This window comes from Acinonyx jubatus, chromosome B3 (genome assembly GCF_027475565.1).
Source record: "Acinonyx jubatus isolate Ajub_Pintada_27869175 chromosome B3, VMU_Ajub_asm_v1.0, whole genome shotgun sequence".
NCBI lineage: Eukaryota > Metazoa > Chordata > Mammalia > Carnivora > Felidae > Acinonyx > Acinonyx jubatus.
Genome location: NC_069386.1, coordinates 132,354,865 through 132,382,546, shown reverse-complemented (window position 1 = coordinate 132,382,546; position 27,682 = coordinate 132,354,865). Strand labels below are relative to the sequence as shown.

Here is a 27,682-nt window from a genome sequence, read left to right as displayed (position 1 = left end):
AGAGTGCGATAACTTGGAACCATTCCTGCAAGATTAGGGTTTCTGGCTTTTGTTTGCTGCATCATCACACAAAATCACCATGTTTTGGCTGTAATCTTGGACCTATTTTCTTATTTCCCTTCCTCCTGGTCATCTATTCATTTCTTCAGCAAGTGTTTCTTGAGTGCCTAATACATGCCCAGTACTTTGCTAGGAATACAAGAGGAGACAAAAGACATATGGTCCCTGCTTTCAGTCTGGTAGAGGGGAAAGATAGGAAATAAGTTGTGGTTCCAAGAGCAGGCTTGTCTGAAGATGGCCATGAGGCCTCACTCTTGGTTTTCTAGCCAATGAGAACTGGGGGCTCCTCTTCTCCCGGAAGGAGGGCTGTGCACAATTCTTACGGAGCTGGTGGCTTTGTCTTCCCCGTGGAAGTGATTGCAACTTTGCAGGGAAGCTGGCTGCCAAAGTCCGACTGCCTGGCACCAAGTGGTTTGCTCATTCCTCTAATGTGAAGGCTCTATAAACAGGGGCTCGTTGTCTTCCTATGAGAAGCAAAGCACAGTAGTATGGTGGTTCCCGTAGGAAGAGGGTAAGATACTCATATCTTCTAAACACTGAGAAAGTTAATCCTGTGAAGACCTAGGGGAAGAAACTTCTAGGCAGAATATGGAAAATTTTTGAGGTGGAGAAGAGCTTGATATATTTGAGGAATTTGAAGAAGGCCAATTTGGGTGCACAGAGCATGGTGATTGAGGGAGGGAAGGAAGGAAGAGGCATGAAACAAAGGTGGGGTTCAAAATACAGGTGGAATCCGGTCATAATAAACGGCCTCGTTGGCCATGGTTAGGAAATCAAGTGGAAAGTGGAAAGGGGTGGAGAGAGAACTGAGATCAACTTTGGAGGCACAATCAGCTGGACTAGTTGGCCAACAGGATGGAAAGGAGAGAGGGAGAGTCCAGGATGATTCCTGAACATTTGACCCATGCTGCTAGAGGTGCTAAGACCAGGGTGGGGGGAAAATGCTGGGAGGAGCAGGTTTGTAGGACAGGATGCAAACTGCCATTTTTGTTATGTCATGTTTAAAATGTGAACCATCTGTGTAGAGATCGAAGTGGGCAGCTGAATACATACCAGTTAGAAGTTCAGAGACAAGGTATAGGCTAGAAATGTAAATTTGGGGGTCATCAGCATACATGTGATATTTAAAGCTAAGAGCCTGACCAGGTTTGCCAAAGGAATGAGTGTAGACAGAGAGGAGTACCAGGGACTAGTACTGAGGTTCTCGGGTATGGAGAGGACACAGAGATGAGGAGGAACCAGGAAAAGATACTCAGATGATGGGCTATCTCCAGTGCCTTTGGTTAACATAAAAAAAATTACAACTGGGCGTTGGAAGGAGAAAAGGAACACCATGAACCATTCTTTCTGTTCAGTCTTGGAACCACAAGGAAAGTTATAGATCATGAACACCTCCTCGGGTGATAGAATTGTATATGTTATCCAGTTATAGAGGGTCATCCAAATGATACAGAAAATGATTCCGTTTTTCAACCTTTTCATAGAAATGAAAATACGACGTTTGAGAATTCTCAGAAACCTTCCCCATGCCTTCAGGATGAGCTTTGCACTTCTCGTACGTACCCATCACACATATCCTTGTCACCACATTGATATGCAGGATGGTAAGATGGGAAGAACCATCATGAGTTCACATGCTGTTCCTTCTGCCCTCCGCACCCACCCCGTAAGTGTACAACTCTGAATACCAAAGGCCCTTCTCAGCTTTTAGTTTAGGTGTCATCTTAAGAGGTATTCCCTCAAGGGAACATAACCCCTACACCCTATTCTCTATTATAGCCTACAACTACTCATGATCTCTTATTAATATATTCAATCCTTTGCTAATTTTCGTCTGTCTCCTCCACTGGGTTATAAATTCCATGTATGCAAAGACATGGCAGGCAGTATGCTATCCCAGTCTGCACGTACATGATAAATATTTTTTGAATGAATGAGTAGTGATTATGAAAAATTTTTGAAAATTGACAATAAGCAGTGATGTAAAGAGTTCTTTTTCCTTTCTCTTGCTACACAAATGTCTGTATCTTACCATTTGTAATTTTTTTTCATTATAACTTTTTGGTGTCTGGGTATGTGACAATGCCTGCCCCCACACCCAACTTTTCTCCATTTCTGTTAATTTCTTGAGCTTTATACTATGTCTGCCTAGTCTTCTGCGTACCGCTATATATATCTGCTTTTCACCACCTGTAGGTCTGTGCTCACTCTTCACCTTTTAAAATAATCTTGCCCTTTAATAACCATATTCTTCCAGCCTCCTTCTTGCCTGACCTCAGCTTGCTGCTTTGTTTGTACTTCTGGTGCTTACCTCCAACCTGCCCACCTTATTCCATATCACTGGCTCCAAATCGGCTTCCAGTTTACAGGTACATTTCTGGGCCTATGCTCTTGTTGGGAGCCCCCAGGCATTGCACTGATTTGAAGACCTTAGGGAGGGGGACTTGAGAGCTGGGCCCTGCAGTGACTGGTGATGGGATAATCAGCTGTTACTTGGCTGGTATGCCTGTGCTCTTCCACAGATAATTTACCCCTGCTTTTCTTGGAGGCATAAGACTTTGGCACAAGCAGAAGGATTTGCCCTGGAACTTCTCCACTCTATGGATGTCTGCCTAAGGTTTTTCATTTTCAGAGGCCTTCAGCTGTGATTTTTCCAATAAGATCTCTTGCTTGAATTATGTCTCTGCCTCAGTACAATCTTAGTTATTTAAAAAATCTTAAATAAAACAATCTGCCTTAGTTATGGTCTTATCCTGTTGGTTTTTACTTTCTACCATAATGGTCTGATACTATTTTTAAAGGTTCTGCCTGTAGTAGACATTGTCAAATATGTGGTGTTGCCCAGAACCCTCTGTTCCTGTGTTTGGGGTGTCCTTACATAGGTGTCTTGGTGTGAAATGGAACCCAAATCCCACATAGTTGGTATCTCAGCCTTCACCTTGGGCCCATGCATATGACCTAGGTGTGATCAGTCAGGCACATGGACTTTGAAACTGGAGCCTGTGTGGATAAGAAGCAGGGCAGTGGTGAATCTCAGCAACATCCAGTTTTAGAGGAAGTACCTTGTGTCCAGTTCCAGTGAGGGTTGTGTGGTAAACAGTAGGTGGTCAGTGGTTTGGGCTGTAGCTACAGCCATGTGCTCATGGATTCTTCTATGGCATGATATTTGGCTATGATCTTGGCTCCTGTGAGCCTTTCCAGCAATTATGCAGGGCCAACAGTGTCCTTTCAGTTGACTCCTATTTAGAAATCAGCCACAGTTAGTTACATCTAAGAATTCTACCTATTTTCTTTACTGATTTCTCTTTATATCATTCCTTCTTGTGCCTCTGATCATCTTTCTGGGGTCCTTTTCTTTCTTAAAGTGCATACTTTAAATTTTTTTAATGTTTATTTTTGAGAGACAGAGAACAGAGCTTGAGCGGGGGAAGGGCAGACAGAGAGGGAGACACAGAATCTGAAGCAGGCTCCAGGCTCTGAGCTGTCAGCACAGAGCCCGACGCAGAGCTCAAACTCATGAACCATGAGATCATGACATGAGCCAAAGTTGGATGCTCAACGGACTGAGCCACCTAGGTGCCCCATGAAGTGCATTCTTTAAAAGTTCCCTTAGTGTGGAGTTCCTGATGGTACAATTGACTTGAGCAATACAGGAATTGGGGGCACTGATCCACTGTGCAGTTGGAAGTTTGTGTATAACTTTTACCTCCCCCACAACTTAACTATAATAGCCTACTGTTGGAACGGATGCCTAACTGATAATATAAACAGTTGAATAGCATACATTTTGTATGTTTGTATGTATTCTATACCATATTCTTAGTAAGTTAGAGAAAAGAAATGTTACCAATAAAATTATAAGAAAAAAAACATTTATAATATTGTACTGTATAAAAAGAATCCCCATAGGGGTGCCTGGGTTACTCAGTCAGTTAAGCGTCTGACTTCAGCTCAGGTCATGATCTCGTGGTTCTTGAGTTCGAACCCCACATCAGGCTCTGTGCTGACAGCTCAGAGCCTGGAGACTGCTTCACATTCTGTGTTTCCCTTTCTCTCTGCCCCTTCCCCACTTGCGCGCGCACTCTCTCTCTCTGTCTCAAAAATAAGTAAGTATTAAAAAAAAAAAAGAAAGAATCCCTATATAGGTGGACCTGTGCAATTTAAACCCATATTGTTCAATGTCAACTGTTAAGTGCTGTTTTTATCTACAAATGACTATTTTGCTCTCATCCTTGAAAGATAGTTTTTCTGGGTATTTTTCTCAACACTTTGAAGGTATTTTTCCATGGCTTCCTGGCCTTAATTATCACTAAAAAAAGTCAGTTGTCTTTCTAATGGTTTCTTTGTAGGTGGTGTCTTTTTTCACCTCCTTTTGCATTCTTCTTTTTAAGAACTGAAGATCAAACTGAGAAGGTCTAGAAATTACTAGAAATCTATTTCCCAGCAAATCTCCTAACAGTCATCCTGTTTTAGTCTGAATATCAACTCTAAGAGCCAAAAAATCCTGCCCCATCTGTAAAATTGGTTCAGTTTTTCTTTCACTGTGATTCTGTCACTTCTTCTCCCTCATACCTTCTTTGGATTCCATTTTTTAGGGTTTATTGTAACCCTCAGAAGTTTTACACTACCACCACCGTCCCACATAGCTGCTGACTCTCCATCAAGCCCTTCCCCTCTCTTAGAGTCTAGATTTAAAATCAGTAAGCAAAAATTATGGAAACAGTCCAAGTGTCCATCATCTGATGAGTGGGTAAAGAAGATGTAGTATATATACACAATGGAATATTACTCAGCTATAAAAAGAGAATGAAATCTTGCCATTTTTAGTGACACAGATGGAGCTAGAGAGTATAATGCTAAGTGAAATAAGTCCGTCAGAGAAAGACAAATACCATATGATTTCACTCCTACGTGAAATTTAAGAAACAAAAAACAGATGACCAAAGGAAAAACAAATAGAGAAAGAGACAAACAAAAGTTCAGACTCTTCACTATAGAGAACAAACTTCTGGTTACCAGAATGGAGGTGAGTTAGGGGGATGGGTTAAATAGGAGATGGGGATTAAGGAGGGCCCTTGTGATGAGCATCGGACGTTGTATGGAAGTGTTGAATTACTATTTGTACACCTGAAACTAATGTTACACTTTATGTTAACTGACTGGAATTTAAATAAGAACTTAAAAAATAATAAAATAGAATCAGTAGGCGAGGATGTAATGAACTGAGGTAAACTGAGCCCATCCAAGTTGAATGATGTTAACAGATCGGCAACTGTAGAATCAAACAAGCATAAGCTGTTGAAGGCTAACCAAAGCATCGTGCTCGATAAAGAAGCACTCCCATTCAATCAGGAATGACATAAGGATGAATTCATCATAACTATCTTTGTTCTCAAGGTATTGGCCATTGCAATTAGGCTGAAGTAGAAATAAATGGTAAAAAACAAACATTTTGGTTTTTTTAATGTTCGTTTATTTTGAGAGAGAGAATCCCAAGCAAACTCCACACTGTCAGCACAGAGCCTAAGGTGAGGCTTGAACTTACAAACTGTGAGATCATGACCTGAGCCAAAATCAAGAGTTGGATGCTTAACTGACTGAGCCACCCAGGCTCCCCACAAGAAACATTTTAAAAGGAAAGAGATTAAACCAATATTTGTAGACCCTGGGATTCAACTGAAAGGCTAAATGGTGGGATGATTCAGTAAGGTCACCAAGACAAAAAGCATATAAATAGAAATTTATATATTCAAACAACAACCAGTTAGAAGTAATGATGGAAGAAATGATCCCACTGCATAGATTTGAAAAAGATAAAAAGAAAGGTATAGACTTAGCATGAAACATGAAGAATCTTTCTGAAGAAAATTATAAGACACCATGGCAAGAACATCAACAAAAAAAGACATTTAGATAGGAAAATTTAATGTCTTCATAGTATTCTCCTTCAGTCAGTCCGACTGACATCAACAGGATATTCTGGTTTTTGTTTTTTGCTTGGACAAACTGATTCCAGAAATCACATGGACAAAGAAGTAACAATTACCAGGAAAATTTTGAAAGGAGAAAATTAATGAAAGGGTACTAACTATACTAAAAATAACATATTCTACAGTAATAATAAACTACTGGCACATGAATGAATCAATAATTCAAAGGAACAGACTAGAAGACCCAGAAACAGACCTGAAGATACGCAGCAATTAAATGAAAGTCTCATTTCAAAACAGTGGAGAAGAAAGGGATTATTCAGTAAATTGTGTTGGGACAACTGAGTAGCCATCTGAAAAGAAAAAAAAAAGTTGGATCTCTACTGCAGAGATTATACCAAAATGATTTCCAGATGAATCCAAGAAGTCACATTAAAAAAAATGAAACCGTGAATTACCAGAAGATAAACAAGAAAATCCACTTATTTAACTACAGGAAGGAAGGAAGGGAGGGAGGGAGGGAGGGAGGAAAAGGAAGGAAAGGAAATCGCATAACCATAAAAAGAAGTCTAATGAGAAAGGACACAAAGTGGGGCTATTTTGTAATTTACCTCATTGACAAAGGGCTAATTCCCTTAACATGTAAAATCATTAAGAAAAAAAAATCAGTCCAGAAAAAAATGGGTAAAACCTAGGACAGTTAAGAAAAAAAGGCAGAATTTAATATGAGAAATGCGAATGCAGTGACAATACGATATTTTCCGCAGCATGACGGCACTTGGTTGGTGAGGAGGTGGAGATACCGTGTTCGTGCTGGGCTGGAGCGTGTTTCCACAACAGCTGTGATGGGCAGTTGGGAGACAGCAAAGTTCTAGGAGCACGTTTCCTTTAACTCAGCAATTTCACTCTCAGAAATTTATCTCAGAGCTATATTCACATATGTGTGAAATGACATATGGACAGGAATATTCTTTTGTAAGTTTTTAAACTTATTTTGAGAGAGAGAGAGTATAAGCAGGGGAGGGGTAGGGAGAGAGGGAGAGAGAGAATCCCAAGCAGGCTCTGAGTCATCAGCACAGAGCCCAACACGGGGCTAGAACTCACGAATTGCAAGATCATAACCTGAATTGAAACCAAGAGTCAGACGCTTAACTGACTGAGCCACCCAGGCGCTCCAGGAATATTCTTTGTAACTGAGAAAAGATTGGCAATGAGCGACATGTCTATCAACGGTGGCTGTTTATATAAAGTATGGGACATGCGCACAATAGAGTAAGAGGCAGCCACTAGGAAAAAATGGGACAGCTACAAGGAAAGAGCTCCAAGATTTAATATATATATTAAAAAGTAACACAGATAACAATGACCACAGGAATAAGAATCCAGGGAATCTGACTTTAGGGTTCCTAGTCTTTACTAATATATATTGTCCCCAGTGTGGAGGAGAATGTTTACTCTTTTTTAAAAAATTTCTTTTAATGTTTATTTATTTTTGAGAGAGAGAGAGAGAGAGAGAGAGCCAGAGAGAGAGGGAGACACAGAATCCGAAGCAGGCTGCACAGAGCCCGATGCGGGGCTCGAACTCACAAACCATGAGATCATGACCTGAGCCGAAGTCGGACGCTTAACTGACTGAGCCACCCAGGTGCCCCGAGAATGTTCACTCTTTAAAAGCTGCCCAAATGTTCACTTTCTTTTATTTGAAGATACACAAACATGTGGTAACAAAGTAGTCCTGAAACACTGATGACAAAAAGGACAATTTCAGGCCCAGTCAGTTCTTGTCTTAACCCTCCTTTCCAGGGGCATCATCTTTAACAGTGTGTGTGTCCTTCCAATGATTACCCCGCACAGCCTTATAAAATATGCTAATCCTTCTATTTCTCGATTTGCCAAAGTATGCTTTGTCAGTGAGTTCAGTTTAAATGGTGGAACCAATAAATAGCATTTATTACGACTGTATCATAGTCCAACCAGAGAAGCAGAATGAGTAGGAGATTATATCTAGCTATCCAGCTATCCAGGTATCAATCTAGCTATCTACATATCTATGTGTAAATAGACATACATACCTATGTGTCCATACACACACACTAGTTTGTTTGCTGTTTTATGAAAGATACGAGTAATGTGCCTATAATATCGGCAAGCTGTCTTCTGAGCATACTTTATCCTTCCTTCCTCCCTTCCTTCCTTCCTTCCTCCCTTCCTTCCTTCCTTCCTCCCTCCCTCCCTCCCTTCCTCCCTCCCTCCCTCCCTTCCTCCCTTCCTCCCTTCCTTCCTCCCTTCCTCCCTTCCTTCCTCCCTTCCTTCCTTCCTTCCTCCCTCCCTCCCTTCCTTCCTTCCTCCCTTCCTCCCTTCCTCCCTTTCTCCCTTCCTTCCTCCCTTCCTCCCTTCCTTCCTCCCTCCCTTCCTCCCTTCCTCCCTCCCTTCCTCCCTTCCTTCCTTCCTTCCTCCCTTCCTCCCTTCCTTCCTCCCTTCCTTCCTTCCTCCCTTCCTCCCTTCCTCCCTTCCTTCTTCCCTTCCTCCCTCCCTTCCTCCCTTCCTTCCTCCCTTTCTCCCTTCCTCCCTTCCTCCCTTCCTCCCTTCCTTCTTCCCTTCCTCCCTCCCTTCCTCCCTTCCTTCCTTCCTCCCTTCCTCCCTCCCTTCCTCCCTTCCTTCCTTCCTTCCTTCCTTCCTTCCTTCCTTCCTTCCTTCCTTTCCAGCAGGAGTCCTCTGTCATCCTTTTCCAGTGTAGACTGTGCACCCTCCACGCTTGCTGCCCGCTCATCATCCCAGGACCTACCTTTCACTATTCTTCTGGATTACTCCAATTCTTTCTGGATCCCATGTCTTTTGTTTTGCTCGAGTACGTCTGCAAGCAACTTCTAAGAATGACACATGGGATATAAATTTCTAAGTCCTCACTGTATCTGTTAGATACTGCATTAGAAATAGACTCACCGCATAATCAAAAAGGAATTTATTTGAAGGATAATGGGGTGCTCACAGACTCCAGGAGACTCAGCCTTAGAAAAAGATAAAGGTCAGGCAGGTCCAGGGAAGGTCACAGCAAAAAGTGCTCATCTATATTGCTTGCAACCTACCTCAAGAATGGATTCCCATTGTCAGTCTTGTTCTGCTCTGATTCCCAGTCCAGGAAAGGAGCACTTGTTTTTTCTGGTGCGTGGGTCACATACTTGCCACTTGACTATGAAAAGGTGAATCTTGATCAGTGGTGCCATTGGACTACACGGAGAGGTTGAGTCCCCAAAAGTGAAAAAACAAAAACTGTTATTAACAAAGAGTGGTGGAATAGATGTTGAACGAAATGTGTTCATTAAACTCTGCTTGAGTAAAATGTCTTTTTTTAAGTTTATTTATTTATTTATTTATTTTGATAGAGAGAGAGAGAGAGAGTGAGCAGGGGAGAGGCAGAGAAAGAGGGAGACAGAGAATGCCAAGCAGGGTCCATGCTGTCAGCACAGAGCCCAATGGCAGGGCTCGAACTCACAAACTGTGAGATCATGACCTGAGCTGAAACCAAGAGTCAGACTCTTGACCAACTGAACCACCCAGGCTCCCCAAGTAAAAATGTCTTGAAATGTCTTTATTCTGTTCTCATGCTTTCTTATGTGATGGGTTATAGAATTCTAGGTTGAAAAATCATTTATTTTTTCTGTAGGACCTTGAAGGCATTGTTCTGTTTCTTCTATCATCCAGTACTGTTGATAGGACTTATGTCAGCGTGATTCTTATCCTTTTAGTGGGAATTTCTCTCAAGGTTTTTAAATAAAAACTCCAATGGCCGACAAAAATCCAACTGCCTCTGGAGATGCTTTCTTGGGGCCATCTTGTTAAACCACCCAATTTTCAGGCGACTCTTTCTAAGGAAGCATAAACAGTTATTGGTATCAAAGGATGCTGTGATCTTTGGATTTGAATTTCAACCAACCCTTCACGTCTCTCTAATAGGGCCCAGTAATAGAACAGAAGTCGATGAGAGACCAGCATGCACTCAGAGTCCAGATTCTTATCTAATGCAGATAAGTTCAAGTATGCCAGATTCTTCCTCCACCTTCAGTCTCCATGATGCGCTCACCAGGGATTGCCCCAACTGGATGGCAGGCGGCTGGCTGAGGACCACCTGAGTCTCCAGCCAGAGGCAGGTGTGAGCTAGGCTGGAGGGGAGCCAAGGGTGGGACGGGCTGGGGCAGGGAGGAGGAAGCAGGGGCTGCTCTCCAGAAGTTTATAAGCATCTTTATCCTTGTTCTGAAATTTCATCAACTGGGATCAGATATGAGCCTGATTTCATTTCTCACGTTGACATTTCAGTCTGTATACTTGTGTCTTTGTTTTGCTTTGAGAAGGTGTTGAATTTTCTTTGCCCATTGTCTATATTAATACTTTTTCTCCAATGATTTTACCATTTAAAAAAATTCCTCTGTTCTCTTGATAGTTTTCATCCCTCTTCTCTATGACCCTTATGATAGTTGTGATCAAAACTGTTTTCCGCTGGACACCTTGAGACTTATCTTTATTTCTGAGATTATTTTGTCTTTTTCTTCCATTTCCTGAGTTTGGTCAACTCTGACTTCACATCTTCCTGATTTTTTTCTCTGTTTCTATTCTTGGTTATTTCACACTAATCATTCAAGGTAATTTTTGTTTTAATGTGCAGATTCTTAATTTTAACACTTTAATTCAGATTAGAGGGTTCTGTTGAAGTTTCCTCTCCTTTGTACTTTTTGTTTGTTGCTTTAGGCAGGGAGAATATTTTTTTTTAATTTTTTTAACATTCATTTATTTTTGAGAGACAGAGCATGAGTCAGGGAGGGGCAGAGAGAGGGAGACACAGAATCTGAAGCAGGCTTCAGGCTCTGAGCTGTCAGCACAGAGCCCAACGCGGGGCTCGAACTCACAAACTGCGAAATGGTGACCTGAGCTGCAGTCGAATGCTTAACCGACTGAGCCCCCCCAGGCGTCCCTGAGAATATTTTCAACTGCTGAAATGTTTCACTTCTCATGATCTGTCTTCTAATAGCTTTGTCTGATGTTCCCGCCACTTTGTGTTCATTTTCAAACATATTTTATCTGGACAAGCCTCAAGGAGGGGGCGGAAGTTGACTGTCTAGCTAGGTTTCTGAATTCAAAGCACCTTCTGTTCCTTTAGTGAAGTTCGTTTGTGAAGTAGATGCAAACTTTTTGAGGTAGAGTCAGTGGGTTTTCCAATTTTGTGGTTCTCGTCTATCTCTGTAAGACCTTCAATTTCTACGGCTTTCTTTTTTCTCTTCACCATCTAACATCTGTGAGATTCCTCCACCTTCCACGGCATCTTACCTCTTCTTCAGAATGCTGCTCTCCTAAAACTGCAGGAGAACTTTCAAGCCAGTGCTCTAACCTGCCAGTTCTCAAAGCTGGTCTTTGTATGTCCTCTCTCAGGTGGGGGATTCCACAAGAGAGATTCTCTGTCTTCCACCTCTGCAAACTCGTGCTGTTCTCTCTTCTTTTCTTTACAGTCTCTCCCTGACCTATATGTGACATAGACTCTGGAGTCAGTTCTTCTGGTTCTAGAAATTGCTTTCTCTACTTATATGCAAATTGAAAGTGTTATTAATCTCTGTTTCCTGGTTGCTCTAGGATTGTTTTATTGATTCCTCTTATTTGTGTGACTTTTAGGGAGAATATATGGGGAAATTCAACTGTAAGTAGCCACCATTTACCTTCCATAATGTTTTGTACTTATCAGTTTGTTCATTTGTTTGTTTTGTACAGGTTTTATTTTTACGTAATCTCTACACCTAACATGGGGCTTGAATTTCCAACCCCAAGATCCAGAGTCACATGGTCTACTGACTGAGCCAGCCAGGTGCCCCTTCATTTATTTTTAAGAAGTCTCCCCTAGCCCCCAGATTATGGTTTAAACATACCATTTCTCAGTAAAAGAATCACAATTCCGTACAGAAATGACTGATTCCCTGCCTGGGACAGGAAATGTATAAGGTGAGCCTGGAATATCTTGTCCTATAAGGAAGGAAAGAAGGAAGGAAGCTATCAGAGATCACTAGAGTCCTTTCAAGAAGACCAGAGCCAACTTTCAGACAACACCTGCCCAAAATTGCACACTTTCAGCAACAATGAGGATAATAACTAATGGATAGCAACACTCAAATATTTAAATAGAAACCTATTGGGGTGCCTGGGTGGCTCAGTCAGTTGAGTGTCCGACTTTGGCTCACTCAGGTCATGATCTCACAGTTAGTGCGTTCGAGCCCCATGTCAGGCTCTGTGCTGACAGCTCAGAGCCTGGAGCCTGCTTCGGATTCTGTGTCTCCCTCTTTCTCTGCCCCTCCCCTGCTTGTACTCTGTGTGTCGCTTTCTCTCTCAAAAACTAAACATTAAAAATTTTTTTAAATCTAAAAAATAAATAGAAACCTATGAGTTCGTAACGATACTAAAAAACAAACCTTATTGGTTGCTTCTATGAGGATTCTAGAGAATCAAGTCGCTATTTTCAAACTGGTAAGCGAAAGAACGAAGCATTTATTTTGCCTTTACTTAGGAACTATACTCTGAGTAACCAGATAACTGTTGAAGGAAAGTTGATCTTTATAAACGTATTCCAGCAAATAAATGAAGAATAAATGATAAAATATCACCATATTGCAGCCTCTAATGAATTTAACAGGTGTAGGAAAGAAATGACAGCTGCTATGTCATGAAAAGAGAGACAGCCAGACTTTATGTGCCTCCTGTTGAAAGTATCTAAAAACACCTATGAAGTGTTCCTGCCAAAAAAAATTAAACCTGAATCTGACCAAGCCTCTAAATCAACTTAACAACTTACAGGACAAATGAGATAGACTTATGGTAGAAAAAGATACCATGGTGATGCCATCAGCGAAATCCAGACTGTGAGAGACACATTAGCAGTAGCGAGTTCTTCAACTAATAAGTTGCAAGGAGAAAGAGAAAAAAATGATAGGGGAGAGGTAGGGAAGTTACCTGTAGATTGAAAAACTTCAAGGATAATGGCTAAAATGAACAACTCAGGAAACAACAGATGTTGGTGAGGATGCAGAGAAAGGGGAATCCTCTTACACTGTTGGTGGGAATGCAATCTGGTGCAGCCAGTCTGGAAAACAGTATGGATGTTCCTCCAAAAGTTAAAAATACAACTATCCTATGATCCAGCAATTGCACTACTAAGTGTTTATCCAAAGCATACAAAAATACTGATTTGAAGGGACACATTCCCTGATGTTTATAAGCAACATTATCAACAATAGCCAAATTATGGAAAGAGCCCAAATGTTCATGGACTGATGAATAGATTAAGAAGATAGATATAGATATATACACACACACATATGATGGAATATTGCTCAGCCATAAAAAATAATGAAATCTTGCCATTTGCAGTGACGTCAATGGACTAGACAGTATTATGCTAAGTGAAATAAGTCAGAGAAAGACAAATACTATATGATTTCACTCAATGTGGATTTTAAGAAACAAAACAGATGAATATGGTGGGGGTGAGGTGGAAAGAGAGAGGCAAACCAGAAAACAGACTCTTAACTCTACAGAACAAACCGAGGGTTGCTGGTAGAAGGCAGGTGGGTGGGGAGATGGGTTAAATGGGTGATGGGTACTAAGGTGGGTACTTGAGATGAGCATTGAGTATTGTCTGGAAGCGATGAATCATAAATTCTCCTGTAGCTAATATTGCACTGTATGTTAACTAACTGGAATTCAAATAAGAACTTGAAAAAGGAAAAAAAAACTTCAAAGCTATATCAATTAATTGCAAAGTATGAACCTCATTGGATTTTTATTCATACAAAGTATAACCAATTTTAAGCACGAGACAGCTGGGAAATAGGTACTATCACTGGATAGACATTCCAGGACTCATTCTTAGCTTTAGGAATGAAATGGTATCATGGCTTTAATTAAAAAGTAATTTTCCAGGGCGCCTGGGTGGCTCAGTCGGTTGAGCGGCCGACTTTGGCTCAGGTCATGATCTCGCAGTCTGTGAGTTCAAGCCCCGCGTCTGGCTCTGTGCTGACAGCTCAGAGCCTGGAGCCTGTTTCGGATTCTGTGTCTCCCTCTCTCTGACCCTCCCCCGTTCATGCTCTGTCTCTCTCTGTCTCAAAAATAAATAAACGTTAAAAAAAATTAAAAAAAATAATTTTCCCTAAGGAATATATACTGAACTATATATGGATGTTTAAGATATCTTCAGGATAATCCTGGAGAAGAAAAATGAATGGGTAGGTGTATCGATGAAACAGGACTAAAGCTGGGTGATGGATGCAAAGAGCCTAATAATACCATTCTTCCTGCTTTTTCTAATGTTTGAAATATCCCATAATAAAACATTTTTTAAAACTGGGAGAGAACTGTTAATCTGGGGTGATCAAAATGTCCTTGTTATTTTATTCTTTGAACTTTCTGAGTCTTTATAAGTTTTCTTATATAGAAAGTATGAGCAAAGTATGTCTCTGATTGGAATGGACTTTGAAACCATGAAGCAACGGAAATGACCAGAAAGGAAAATACAGATAAATTCGATTGCATCACATTTGAATTACTGTACATCCAAGCTCATCATAAACAAAATTGTGACAAATTGGGTTTAATATTCACAGTAAATATTGCAAGGGACTGTTTTACCATTTCATAAGCAAAACACTAAAATTCCAGTAGGACATGGTCAAGAAGGCTTCTAATTTATAGAAGAAAAAATGGCTAATAAGCATATTGTAAATTTTCAGCTGCACCAATACTAAAACAAGAAAAACGGTGAGATACTTTTTTTGGCTTGTTATAGACTGTATCTCATTCTCAGTGCTGCATTTTCTGGAAAGCAATTTGCCAACATGTATCAGGAGTCTTCAACATATTCATAGCCTATGAAAACCTTTCAAATGTTGGGACAGATTTTTGTTTAAGACTGTTTATTACCACATTATTCATAACAGGAAAACACTGAAAGCAGCTGAATGTCTTACGTTTAAATAATTTGCGTGTAGTTATTTTAGATATGTAATTGTGAAAACTTCTGAAAAAACACTTGAATTACACGAGAAAATAATCAGAATAACAATGACTGAAAGCTATATACAGAAGGATCCTACATGAAATGTATAAATGTGTAGGGAAAAGACTGACTAAATTTGTCAGAATGTTAGCAGTGGTTCTATCTGACCATTGGTTTATAGGTAAATTTCCCTATACCTGTTTATATTTTTCAAGTTTTGCATTATGAGCACTTTTATAGTCAGAAAAAATCCCCTCGCCCCCCAAAAAAAAGTCAAAGTCATTCATCTGTCTTTCAATTAGCCCTTTCCCTGGTTCTCAACCCTCCTAACTGGATACCCAGCCTGACTTGTGTTCCAGGGGGAAGAACATCTCTCATTGCACTGTTAACAGAGAAATGATCTGCCATGGGAGTTGTTTGGTCCTCATTTGCATCAAAGTTAATTCATCAGTAACTCTGAAGCAGATCCTTGTCTTCTAGGGGAAGGAAAACACTACTCAAATTGGGAGGAAGCATCACATGGGGGCAAATGAAGAAGGGAAACAAAGGTGTGGCTGGGGGAAAAGAGGGCCATGTCACCTGCTGCTTCATAATTTTCTTGAGAGCCCTCATTGTGCGCCTTCAACACTGCTCAGGCATTCCTATTTTGATGCAGTGTGGGCAAGCAGCAACCACAGTGTTGCCACAGAGACTGAAAATACAAAACCCTCGTCACCTTCCGTAGTCAGAAACCAGCAGCAAAAAGGAGTCCCAGGTTTCTGATAACTAACTTCTTGTTACAGAAGAAACGTTTTGTTGAGTTCTCCTCGTTATTTCAGATTGAAGAGTAACTTTCTTCTTTAGGTCAGTGGGAAAGGTAAGAGAAAGGTGTTTCTTATACAGGCTCTTCCAGGAATAGATTAAACTAGCGGGTTCTACCTGGCCATGGAAAAGGATGTCTGAAGGAGGGCATGAGTGTAAAACTGGTTTTATTATCCTTTCTAAAAAAATTGCTAGTCCCAGTGACCATTCATGACTTGTCGGGATAGTTAGTAAATCAGAGAGGTCAGTCTGGCCTCAGTAGCCAAAGGCACCCTAAGTGGATATAATCAGCAAGACCAAGGCCATTCACAGAACCATGAGTCTGGAGAACAGCTTGGTATCTCACTTGGTTTTGCTGATTCCCAGGCATACACAGCTCATTCCCATCTTTGTGCTTTGTGTATTTACTTATCTTGTTTACCCCATCAACAAGGTCATCTCTCCTTTTCTAAAAGTCCTGATATTTCTTTAAGACATAGTTATGAAGCTCTCTTTGACAGATTTTCTTCTCTTAAACCTCATTGTATGTAGTTAGCATTTCCTTTTATCATTCATGCTTTTCCCCAGTCACTCAGTAGTCCCATGATGATTTATAGACTTTGAGAATAGTCATTTGTAGGTTTCTGAACCTTCCTGGGTGGAACATGGTAGGTTTGGCGAAACTCCACCTCTTAAAATTTTTAAAGAAGATGACCTTTGGTTCTCTGAAAGAGGCAGTTAATTGGAAATTCCAACTGCCTAGCCTTTAGATTTTCCAAGCCCACTTCCGTACTTGGTAGCAGCTGATTGGCTGTTACTAAAGTTAAGTGGACCATTAAACCAGTAAACTGAAAATTTGGACCCAGTCTTCTTTCTGAGCCTGAATGGAAGAAAGCTCGGGAAAACACAACAAAGAAAGGGGCAAGTAATCAGGCATCTACTCTTAGAAGGCAGTCACGGTAAGAAATAGTAAAATGAGAGCCCTACTATAGTTCACACTGATAACGTAATCACTCTTCTATAACGGAGTGACTTAAAATGAATCAGATGGTGGAAAATGCAACTTCATTCTTTAGGACAATTCCCAGTGTTTATTTGGCGCCGGAGAATAGAAAATACCCAGCTTTGTGACTTACATCTGACCATTAGATAAAGCTCATAATAGTTAGATGGGATTGAAAACTGGAGGTAATTTAAGGGCTGAAAGAGTGAGTCGGGAGTGGGATGAAGACAAAGAAATTGCTTCCGGACATCAAGACATGGATTCAGAGCTGGTGTTTATCCATTGTGTAGCCTGTGTAAAGCAGCTGCTGAAAGCCTAAAGTGCATCATTCATTCAGTTCTCACAACAACCCTGCGAAGTGGCTGTTATACCTGGTTTACTGAATTGAAGAAGTTAAGTAACTTTCCAAAGATCAGACATCCCAAACGGGCAGAGCTGATCTGAAGTCAACGTCGGTGCTTTTTCTGTAGCCATAAGATGGTGGTTGAAAGAAGGTAGGACTAAATTGAAGAAAGTTGTAATACTGAAGAAGGAGGAAAGGAGACTAATGAACGTATGGAACAGAATCTCGGTGGGCACATGTAGCAGTTTCAGTAAGAGGTCAAATCTAATCTTGTACTTAATAGCTTTCTGTTTTTAAATTCTCGTTTTGTGGCATCTCTGTGTGCTGACTAAATCTTTTGAATCAGGAGGTCTTGGTTCTATGCCCAACATGTTACTAGCTAGTAATGAGCTTTAGACATGTAACTTCATGTCTCATATGTTAACTCTAAAATACATTGCATCTCTAAGTGTAAAAAAGAATAAATATGGGCTGAATTACTAGCACAAGGGAACATGCAGCTACTAGCAAAGTCACGGAGGGCCCAGAGGTCCTTCCTTAGCTGTCTCTCTCTTCAATTATGCTCTCTTGGCTTTCCTTTCCTTAATGAAAGCACTTAAAAGCCTTTCAAAGTAGGTTTTTAGTTCTTTGGTCAAAGATAGATACAACCAAATCCACTCAAATGAAATTAGAGAACTTTTAAAAAAAATTTTTTTTCTACGTTTTTTATTTATTTTTGGGACAGAGAGAGACAGAGCATGAACGGGGGAGGGGCAGAGAGAGAGGGAGACACAGAATCGGAAACAGGCTCCAGGCTCTGAGCCATCAGCCCAGAGCCCGACGCGGGGCTCGAACTCACGGACCGCGAGATCGTGACCTGGCTGAAGTCGGACGCTTAACCGACTGCGCCACCCAGGCGCCCCGAGAGAACTTTTTATATTTATTTGAGAGAACTGAACTGGGACAAGTCTGAGGATAACGTAATAACCGCATCTGTCTGGAGCCCCGGGGCATAATAGATTTCAGTCAGTTTTTTAAGGAGGAGAAAAACGAATGGGTTCTGGTACTGGTGTTATGTCATTTAATGTGAATATTGAGCAAAATAATACAAGATTTTCCTGGCAAAGGCACTATTTTCTTTTTCTTTTTTTTTTTTTTTTTTGTTTATTTTATTTTTTTTTTTTTTGAGAGAGAGCAAGAGAGAGAGCGGGAGGGGCAGAGGGAGAGGGAGAGGGAGAATCCCAAGCAATCTCCATGCTGTCAGTGTAGAGCCTGACACGGGGCTCAAATCCAGGAACTGTGAGATCATGATCTGAGACGAAACCAAGAGTCAGCCGCTGAAATGATGGAGCCGCCCAGGTGACCCTAAGGCACTATTTTCAAAGTGACTGTGATGACTTCTCCATTTAATGTTAAATTCATTCCTACACCAAAAATATAATCGCACATAGCACCATGCTGATACAGTTTCACCATGCTGAATAACTTTTCAGGGTTGTGTGAATTAGGCAACTGACTGTCCTAGATGCACTACATGATTAAAAAAAAATAATGTCCATAAGGAGTCAATATGTAGTTTAAGAGACAATCGGTGTGTGTCTTATATAAATGGTACATCTGTGGTTTTTAACCTGTGCTGGACTTCAAAACTGTGATCCACTGTTTTTTAATGCAACCTTGAGTTCCACCTCTGCAGGGTTTCTTCTGTGATTAAATTGATTATGGGGCGCCTGGGTGGTTCAGTTGGTTAAGGGTCTGACTTTGGCTCAGGTCATGATCTCACAGTCCGTGAGTTCGAGCCCCACATCGGGCTCTATGGTGACAGCTCAGAGCCTGGAGCTTGCTTCAGATTCTGTGTCTCCCTCTCTCTCTCTGCCCCTCCCCTGCTTGCTCTGTCTCAAAAATAAATGAATATTTAAAATTTTTAAAAAAAGATTACAATTGTAAGCAAATTCAGAGCAACTGGGTATCTGAAAAGATTTTCTTTGGCTGGAGGTGAGCTGCACTAAAACTTAACAACAAAATGTTTCTGGACAAAGAGAGTGAGAGAAGAGAAACAGAAGGACACTAATTCATCTGTTTTGTGTCAGTTTGTGAAAACAAGTTGTTTTCTCAGATGACCAAAAAAAAAAAAAAAAAACCACTTAAAAAAACCCACAGTTCTCCCCAACCATGTGATAAAGATGATGAATTTAAAAATCCAATGAATGTTTGAATGTTATATTGTTGATTAAATGTATTGAATCAAGCAAACCAATTTTAAGGGAGGAAAAACATCAGTGAAATTTAATTTACTCAGCAGATGTCAGGAACCACACAGGATCTGGATTATGCTTTACCTGCATCTGGCAAGTCAATCTGTTACTGTTTCTTGGATGCTGGCAAAAAACACAAGACTCCTAGGTCAGAGACAAAGGACTTCATCACTAACAGCAAAAGCAGTAGCCAGAGTGTCAGCATGATGTTCACTCCCAGTCTCCATGCCCCCCAAATCCCATGGAGTAGATATCCATCATGGAAGCTGTATTAGCATACTAAGGTTACAGTAACAAAATGCCACACACTAGTTGGCTTAAACAATAGAAGTGACTCACACTTCTGAAGGCTTAATGTCTAAGTTCAAGGTGTTAGCTGGGTTGGTTCCTTCTGAGGGCCAAGAAGGAAGGATCTGTTCCAGGCTTCTCTCCTTGGTCATCTTTTCCCTGTGTCTTCACATCATCTTCCCTTTGTGCATATCTATGTCCAAATTTCCTCTTCTTATAAGGACACTAGTCACACTGGATCAGGGCCCACCCTAATGATTTCACTTTAACTTAATCACTCTTGTATAAAGACCCTATCTCCAGCTACAACTGCATTCTGAAGCCCTAGGGGTTAGGGCTTCAACATATAAGTTTTTAGGGGACACATTTCAGCCCATCACAGATGCTTGCTTACACACATAGTGGGGTATATTACAGGAGGAGAAGACTGAGCCTGGGAGATTCACCATGGAAACAAGCCTGCTCTTGCCCAAGGGGGATGTTACCTTGTTCTTCAAGGATTCTTGCCACAAACACGACTCTGAGAAAAGGCCTGGGTAAAGAGGGGCCAGGGCTTTGTGGTGTTGGCACACGGGGGCGGGGGGACATACAGGGATGCTCAGGGCTCGTGTGCATTCTCTCTCTCAAGAGCAGTGCAGTCAAAATATCAGATAAGGTACAGCTCTGCCTTCTCAGAGTCTTTATCAAGTCAGGCTCTGTTTTATACAGCTGTAGAATTGATCACACCTCTCCAACAGTTATCTACATTGAAGAAAAACCAGAGCCCCAGCTCTTTAGTTTGTGGTAATTATAAATATCTTTAATACCAACAAGGAAGTAAATGTAGAGCTTAGTCAACTGTTAACATTGTTTTGTCACAAAAAGGGAAATATTTTTAACTTAAAAGGAATAGATGATTTCTTTACTATGTAGTTGTTTATAGAAAAAGGAACTAAAAAGTACGTTCAGAGCAACTGAATAGAAATAATTCTCATTTCTTTTGATAGATGGAATTGCCACTTTTATATATTATAATTTTACTTTTGACCATATTTGACCTTTCATCAGGAATAATATATAATAAAGGTAAGTTTCAGACTCTCTTACTCTCTATTTTCTCGTAGGAGTTTTCCTTTCCATCCCTTCCTTGTTAACAGTTAAAATACTTTCTTGGTACTTCTCTTTACCTTACCTCTCAGTTTTTTTCAGGTATTATTTGTTGTACTCTTGTCTAGCGATTTCTAATAATATTGTGAATCTATTGTTATTAAGTTGTGTACATAGAGACCTTTATTATAGTGTTTCATCATTTATAAGTCATAGAATATTAAAGTTTGAGGAGCACTTTATTTTATTTTTTTTAATTAAAAAAAATTTTTTTAACGTTTATTTATTTTTGAGACAGAGAGAGACAGAGCATGAATGGGGGAGGGGCAGAGAGAGAGGGAGACACAGAATCGGAAGCAGGCTCCAGGCTCTGAGCCATCAGCCCAGAGCCCGACGCGGGGCTCGAACTCACGGACGGCAAGATCGTGACCTGAGCTGAAGTCAGAGCCTTAACTGACTGAGCTACCCAGGCGCCCCTATTTTTTTAATTAAAAACATTTTTTTAAGTTTATTTATTTATTCTGAGAGAGAGAGAGAGAGAGAGAACGAGCAGGGGAGGGACAGAGAGAGAGAGAGAATCCCAAGCAGGCTCTGCACTAACAGTGTGTAGCCTGATGCAGGGCTTGAACTCATGAACCAGTGAGATGACCTGAGCCAAGACAAGAGTTGGACGCTTACAACTGAGCTATCCAGGCGCCCCTAAGGAGCATTTTATATTTGAAAAGTTGTTCATTATTTAAATAGATTTTTTTCATTCTTCCTACATGAACGGTTGCCTGTGGTATGAATTATAAACTGCCTCATAAAGCGAACAGATTGAGACTGAAGATAATTTTCTGAAACTAATACATGGATTAAATCACTCAGTAGGACTTTTATGGTGGAAATGCTTTGTAAAAGGAATGAACCAATCCACCTCCACTTGTGCAGATTGTTTAGATTCTCTAGCATTTTGGACTGGATCTGCTAGAACATAGTAGATGCTTGATTCAAAAAAAAAAAAAAAAAATTGTTGACCAAACAATGAAGAGGGGGATTCAGTCTGTCTTCTGTTCACAGGTCTGTTGCAGAATTGCTTGAGTTCTAGGATGACCCAGGACCAGTTCCTAGGTCCTTCTGGAGAATATGTAACACACGTATGGGTATACTCTAAGGCTGGAGAGTCACAGGCCAACTTCTAAGATTTCAGAGAAGGGAGAGTTGACTTCCACCTGAGTCGGGGGGTGGTCAGGGAAGGCTTTGAACAAAAGAGAGAAATCAATCCAGGCCCCCAAAATGAGTAATCTCTATCTATGCATGCATGGGGAAGAGTATTTTACAAAGACAACATCAGGGTAAGTGATGGTAAAGTCATGGCGGTAGGTAATCATATAATGTGAGGGGAGAAGTGTGTAGCTTCGTTTGGCTAGAATGAAGGGTTAGGAAAAGTAAAATACTCTGGAAAGGTAGGAAATCGGCTCATGTCAATGAGATACTGGAATGCCAAGCTGGGATTTGGGCTTTAGTCTAAATTCCTTGTGATGGAGGTTGTCAGAATGGATAAAAACACATGATCCAACTCTGCTGTCTACAAGAGATTCACTTTATTATTTTTTTTTCAATATATGAAATTTATTGTCAAATTGGTTTCCATACAACACCCAGTGCTCATCCCCAAAGGTGCCCTCCTCAATACCCATCACCCACCCTCCCCTCCCTCCCACCCCCCATCAACCCTCAGTTTGTTCTCAGTTTTTAAGAGTCTCTTATGCTTTGGCTCTCTCCCACTCTAACCTCTTTTTTTCTTTTTTTCCTTCCCCTCCTCCATGGGTTTCTGTTAAGTTTCTCAGGATCCACATAAGAGTGAAAACATATGGTATCTGTCTTTCAAAGAGATTCACTTTAGATCAAGATAAGGAGAAGGGATCTTCCTCCCACCCCCGCCCTTTTTGGGGGAGGAGTCACCTATCTGTGGCTCTCTATTAAAATACAAATTCTGCCTTCTGTCCCTTTTCTGTGCTCCCCAAAGACTTGAAGAGTCAAGAACTATTTAATATTTACATGGCAGATTTTCCAGCTTTGTTTTATTGTTGATCTTTACTTTTGTACCATTGTGGCTGGAAAATATACTTGGTATGATTTCAGTCTTACTAGATTTGTAGTATGTGTGATGTCTCTTTTAGTGTGATTTAACCAGGGGATTCTTCTGTGTGTACTTGGGGATAATGTGTATTCTATTTTTCTTGGATTGAATGTTATATATAATATACATTATATATAACACATATATATAACATATGTGCATGTGTGTATATATATTATATATTCTGAAGAGTGCTTCAAGTTATATATATATGCATGTGTGTGTGTACATATATGTTTTTTTATGTATTCTGAAGAATGCTTCAAGTAAAAAGTGTTCTTGTTGATTTTGCATCTGGATAATGAAATTTGTTGAAAATTTTAAAAATTAAAAAAAAAAAACCAACCCTGGTTTTTGGCCACTTCTAAATTTAAAATATACAACTATAATTCTTACCCCCTTAAAATTATTTTGTCAGTTTAAAAAATACGATTCTTTTCATGGAAATCCTTCTATCAGCGACCTAAATTATGTGTATTCTTGTTGTTATTTAGGTGATATAGAGAAACACTTTGCTTGTGCCAGTGAAGGGATCCCCCCAAAGAATGAAATAATCAAGCTGTACCTTTCTTCCAATGACTTGGTAAGATCCATTAATAATATGTGACAACCTCTCACATTCTTTTTAGCTCCACGTGTAAAACCACTAACACTGTACGTTTTCAAATACCTTCGACTATGTTCAGACTTGGGGAGGTAAAATTCTACGTAAATAATAATCTTTTCTATTCCATTCCATTTGTATCAAGTGAAATATTGCATTTAGCCATTGAACATCCTGGGTTGTTTTTTCTTTTTCTTTTTTTTAAGATAACTTCTCCTTCCCTTTTTATTTATTTTTTTAAGTTTATTTTGAGAGAGGGAGAGAGAGAGAGAGAGAGAGAAAGAGAGAAAACATGAGCAGGGGAGGGGCAGAGAGAGAGAGAGAGAGAGAGAGACATTCTCAAGCAGACTCTGCACCATTGGCACAGAGCCCAACTCGGGACTTGAACTCATGAACTGTTAGATCACAAGCTGACCCAAAATCAAAAGCTGGATGCTTAGCTGACTGAATGGCTCCCTCCTTCCCTTTTTAAAAGGTTGGCTGTAATGATTTTTATTTTTTATAGATCTGATTTGTTCTTTTGAAGTTTGACAGATACAGCCTGTTAGAGAAATTTACTTCACATGACCTAGAGAAAGAATCTTTCTCTTTTAGAACAAGTACCACATTGCAGATGCCATTTGGGGTAAGGGATCATTTGATTTCTTCATTTCATATAATGGCATTTAAACACACACACACACACACCAAAATAAGATAGCCATGCAGCAAATGCTAACAAAAACCTAAGTTAAGAAAAAATGTACAGATTGTTTGAAAGTCTATGATAAATATAACACCCCACAAGGACAAATACATTTTTCCCAAAGTCTTTTTTGACTTAGTTCCCAGTTCTTTCCTGATATGCCAGACATATATTTAAGTCTTTTATTCACAACTGTTGCGAAGGGCATGCCCCCTTGAGTCAAAAATGCCTTTCCTCTTTGTGATTACTTATGGGGCAAAAAATGGATGTTAGAGGAAGAAAAACGTTCAGAGCTGGGGTCAAATCTTGGAGTTATACACAGACATACATGGTCTGTCATGCCCTGGAGCAGGTTACCTAACCCCTCTAATCCCTAGTTTTGTCCTCTTAAAAAAGAACTTAATTATCACCTACTTTTTAGAGAGTTGTCATATAGTAGTTCTAGAATATATTAGTAGAAGTAAAACCTAACATTTATAAAATGTTTATATGTGTCAGGCATTTTTCAAAGCGTTTTATGTTCATTACAACCTTTAATCTTCTGTAAGATGAGTACTTAAGTAGAGGAGTACTGGACCTACCCTCTTAGGTTCTGTACCTGGAGCCTGTAAAATAAATGGACAAAAGACAGATTAACAGGAGAAAAACCGAGACTTTACTGACACATGCAGTATGTATAGCCACAGGAGAACTCAGTGGTGAGTAATTCAAAAGGGTGGTTAGAATTTGGGGCTTATATGCCATCTTAACAAAGGGCAATAAATTGTAAATCAGTGACAAGACAGGGAAAAGGTGTTTGTCTTCATCTGTCTTCCAATCTCCATTAGAACCTAAGTTCCTTGAGAGCAGGGCTTTTTGTCTGTTTTGAGCAGTTCTGCTTCCCCAGCCCCTACAACACTGCCTGATTTGTGGTAAGAGCTCAGAAAACGTTTTTGGAATGAATATGTTTCCCTATTTTGTAGATAGGGAAACTGAAACTCAGGCAACTTGCCCAAAGTGGTCTTAACTATTAGGAGAACTAAATGAGGTGAAGTTGTTAGCATCTATCTCGTGTTGGTTTTCATTTGTGATTGCTGCATTTTCTTTTTTTTTTTTATTATGTTATTTTACTTATTTTTGAGAGAGAGAGAGCAGGGGAGGGGCAGAGAGAAAGGGGACAATAGGATCCGAAGTGGGCTCCATGCTGACAGCAGAGAGCCTGATGTGGGGCTCGAACTCACAAACTGTGAGATCATGGCCTGAGCTGAAGTCAGATGCTTAACTGACTGAACCACCCAGTGCCCCAGTTGCTGCATTTTCATATACCTTCTCAAAACTGAGAAACAGCAATAAAAATACACTAAAATGAGTTTTCCTTTATACATTTGCTCCTTGTAAAATTTAAACACAAAATAATGATTTTAATAAAACAGGGATTTCTACATGTGATGGGCATGTGGCTTTGATTCTATATTTATTAAATGTAATAACTTTATGTCCATTCTTTTTACGGAAAAGATTACCATATGGTTGAGGTTTCAACCTATTATGACACTAGTGTGATAGGTTACTAAGTTCTAGAAGTGTGCTTTTTCAAAATAGATTTTTTTTTTCCTGGTTAGAGACGAAAATTACTACAGATAGACGTCTTTAGCAGCATAGACAATTCATAGATTACCTCTCATTTTTAAATTAATGTGGGAGATGCTTCTCGCCATCAAATTGTCATTACTTTCCACCCCTTCTCTTTCCTACAGAAAATCCAGTGTTTTTTACTATCTGAAAGTGGGCATACTTCGCAGGAATTTCTAGGTGTGTTCACATCAGGAGGACTTGCTCCCAGCTTGGAAATTATAAACAGTACATATACAGGCATCTTCCACTTTAACTTAACTTTGGTAATGACACTTTATTTTATTCTTTATATTATTAATGGGAAGCATACTCTCTCTTGTAGGATGTGTTTTTTTTTTAATTGCTAGCCCATAAGATCACATTTATATATGTTTTAAACCTAACAGTACAGTGTTACATGTTTTCCTTTAAACAATTTTTAAGAAATTAAAGAAAAAATACATTTTTTTTTTTACTATTTACCTATGTATTAATGATTCCCACCACTCTTCATTTTTTTGCAGAGATATAAGTTTGGGCTATTTCTTCAGCCCAAAGAATTATTATCATTTCTTTTCTTTAATATTTTATTTTATTTTATTAATTTTTTCAGAGAAAATGGTTTATTCCTTGTCTCATTCAAAATATTCAGGCCAGCACTTTCCTTTGGGTAGCAAATAAATTTGTAAATTCTGGACATCCCTTCCCACATCATTACAAATATATTTGAAGTGTTTATTTATTTTTTTAATTTTTTAAAATTTAAATCCAAGTTAGTTAACATAAAGTGTAATGATGATTTCAGGAATAGAATTTAGTGATTCATCACTTACATATAACATCCAGTGCTCCTCCCAACAAGTGCCCTTCTTTTTTTTTATTACAATTTTTTTAATGTTTATTTTTTTTTGAGAGAGAAAGCGTACGAGCAGGGGAGGGGCAGAGAGAGAGGGAGACACAGAATCCGAAGCAGGTTCCAGGCCCTGAGCTGTCAGGACAGAGCCTGAGGTGGGGCTCAAACTCACGAACTGCGAGATCATGACCTGAGCTGAAGTCGGAGGCTCAAATGACTGAGCCACCCAGGCACCCCGTAAAAAGTGCCCTCCCTAATTCCCATCACCCATTTAGCCCCTCCCTGCACCCAACACCTCACCAGCAACCCTCAGTTTGTTCTCTGTAATTAAGAGTCTCTTATGGTTTGTCTCCCTCTCTGTTTTTATCTTATTTTTGCTTCCCTTCTTCTATATTCATCTATTTTGTTTCTTAAATTCCACATATGAGTGAAATCATATGATAGCTGTCTTTCTCTGACTGATTTATTTTGCCTAGCATAACACATTCTAGTTCCATCCACATTATTGCAAATGGCAAGATTTCATTCTTTTTTTATCGCCAAGTAATATTCCATCGGGTCTGTATACAACATCTTCTTTACCCATTCATCAGTCATGGGCATTTGGGCTCTTTCCATAATTTGGCTATTGTCAATTGTGCTGCTATAAACATTGGGGTGCACGTGCCCCTTCAAATCAGCATTTTGTTGCCTTTGGATAAATACCTAGTAGTGCAATTGCTGGGTCGTAGGGTAGTGGCTGCACCAGTTTGCATTCCCACCAGCCGTGCAAAAGGGCTCTCCTTCTCTGCATCCTTGCCAATATCTGTTGTTTCCTGAGTTGTTAATTTTAGCCACTCTGACCGACGTGAGGTGGTATCTCATTGTGGTTTTGATTTGTGTTTCCCTGATGATGAGTGATGTGTGTGTTAGCCATCTGGATGTCTTCTTTGGAAAAATGTCTATTCATGTCTTATGCTTGTCTCTTCACTAGATTATTTGCTTTTTGGGGAGTTGAGGCATCATTTCTTACAGTACAGGTCTATGGGCAGTGAATTCTCCAGGAGTTTCATCCCCTTGAAAATGTCTTCATTCCC

At 39.9% G+C, this 27,682-nt stretch overlaps 1 protein-coding gene across 7 annotated transcripts in view; it reads left to right on the top strand.

Moving 5' to 3' along the window:
• Window positions 1-16,508: 16,508 nt before the first annotated feature.
• CATSPERB (cation channel sperm associated auxiliary subunit beta) overlaps window positions 16,509-27,682 on the top strand; it is a 107,202-nt gene continuing 96,028 nt past the window's right edge. Inside the window, exons 1-5 of one of the 7 annotated variants that reach the window (XM_053224840.1) lie at window positions 16,509-16,754; window positions 20,650-20,728; window positions 23,366-23,454; window positions 24,002-24,100; window positions 25,897-26,037. In XM_053224840.1, the coding sequence (XP_053080815.1) occupies window positions 20,650-20,728; window positions 23,366-23,454; window positions 24,002-24,100; window positions 25,897-26,037 (408 nt within the window). In that variant the 5' untranslated portion in view covers window positions 16,509-16,754. Of the gene's footprint in view, window positions 16,755-20,649; window positions 20,729-21,019; window positions 22,084-23,365; window positions 23,455-23,980; window positions 24,101-25,896; window positions 26,038-27,682 lie in introns of those variants that run through there. The other 6 variants (XM_015086287.3, XM_053224841.1, XM_053224843.1 and 3 more) reach the window with 6 other exon arrangements.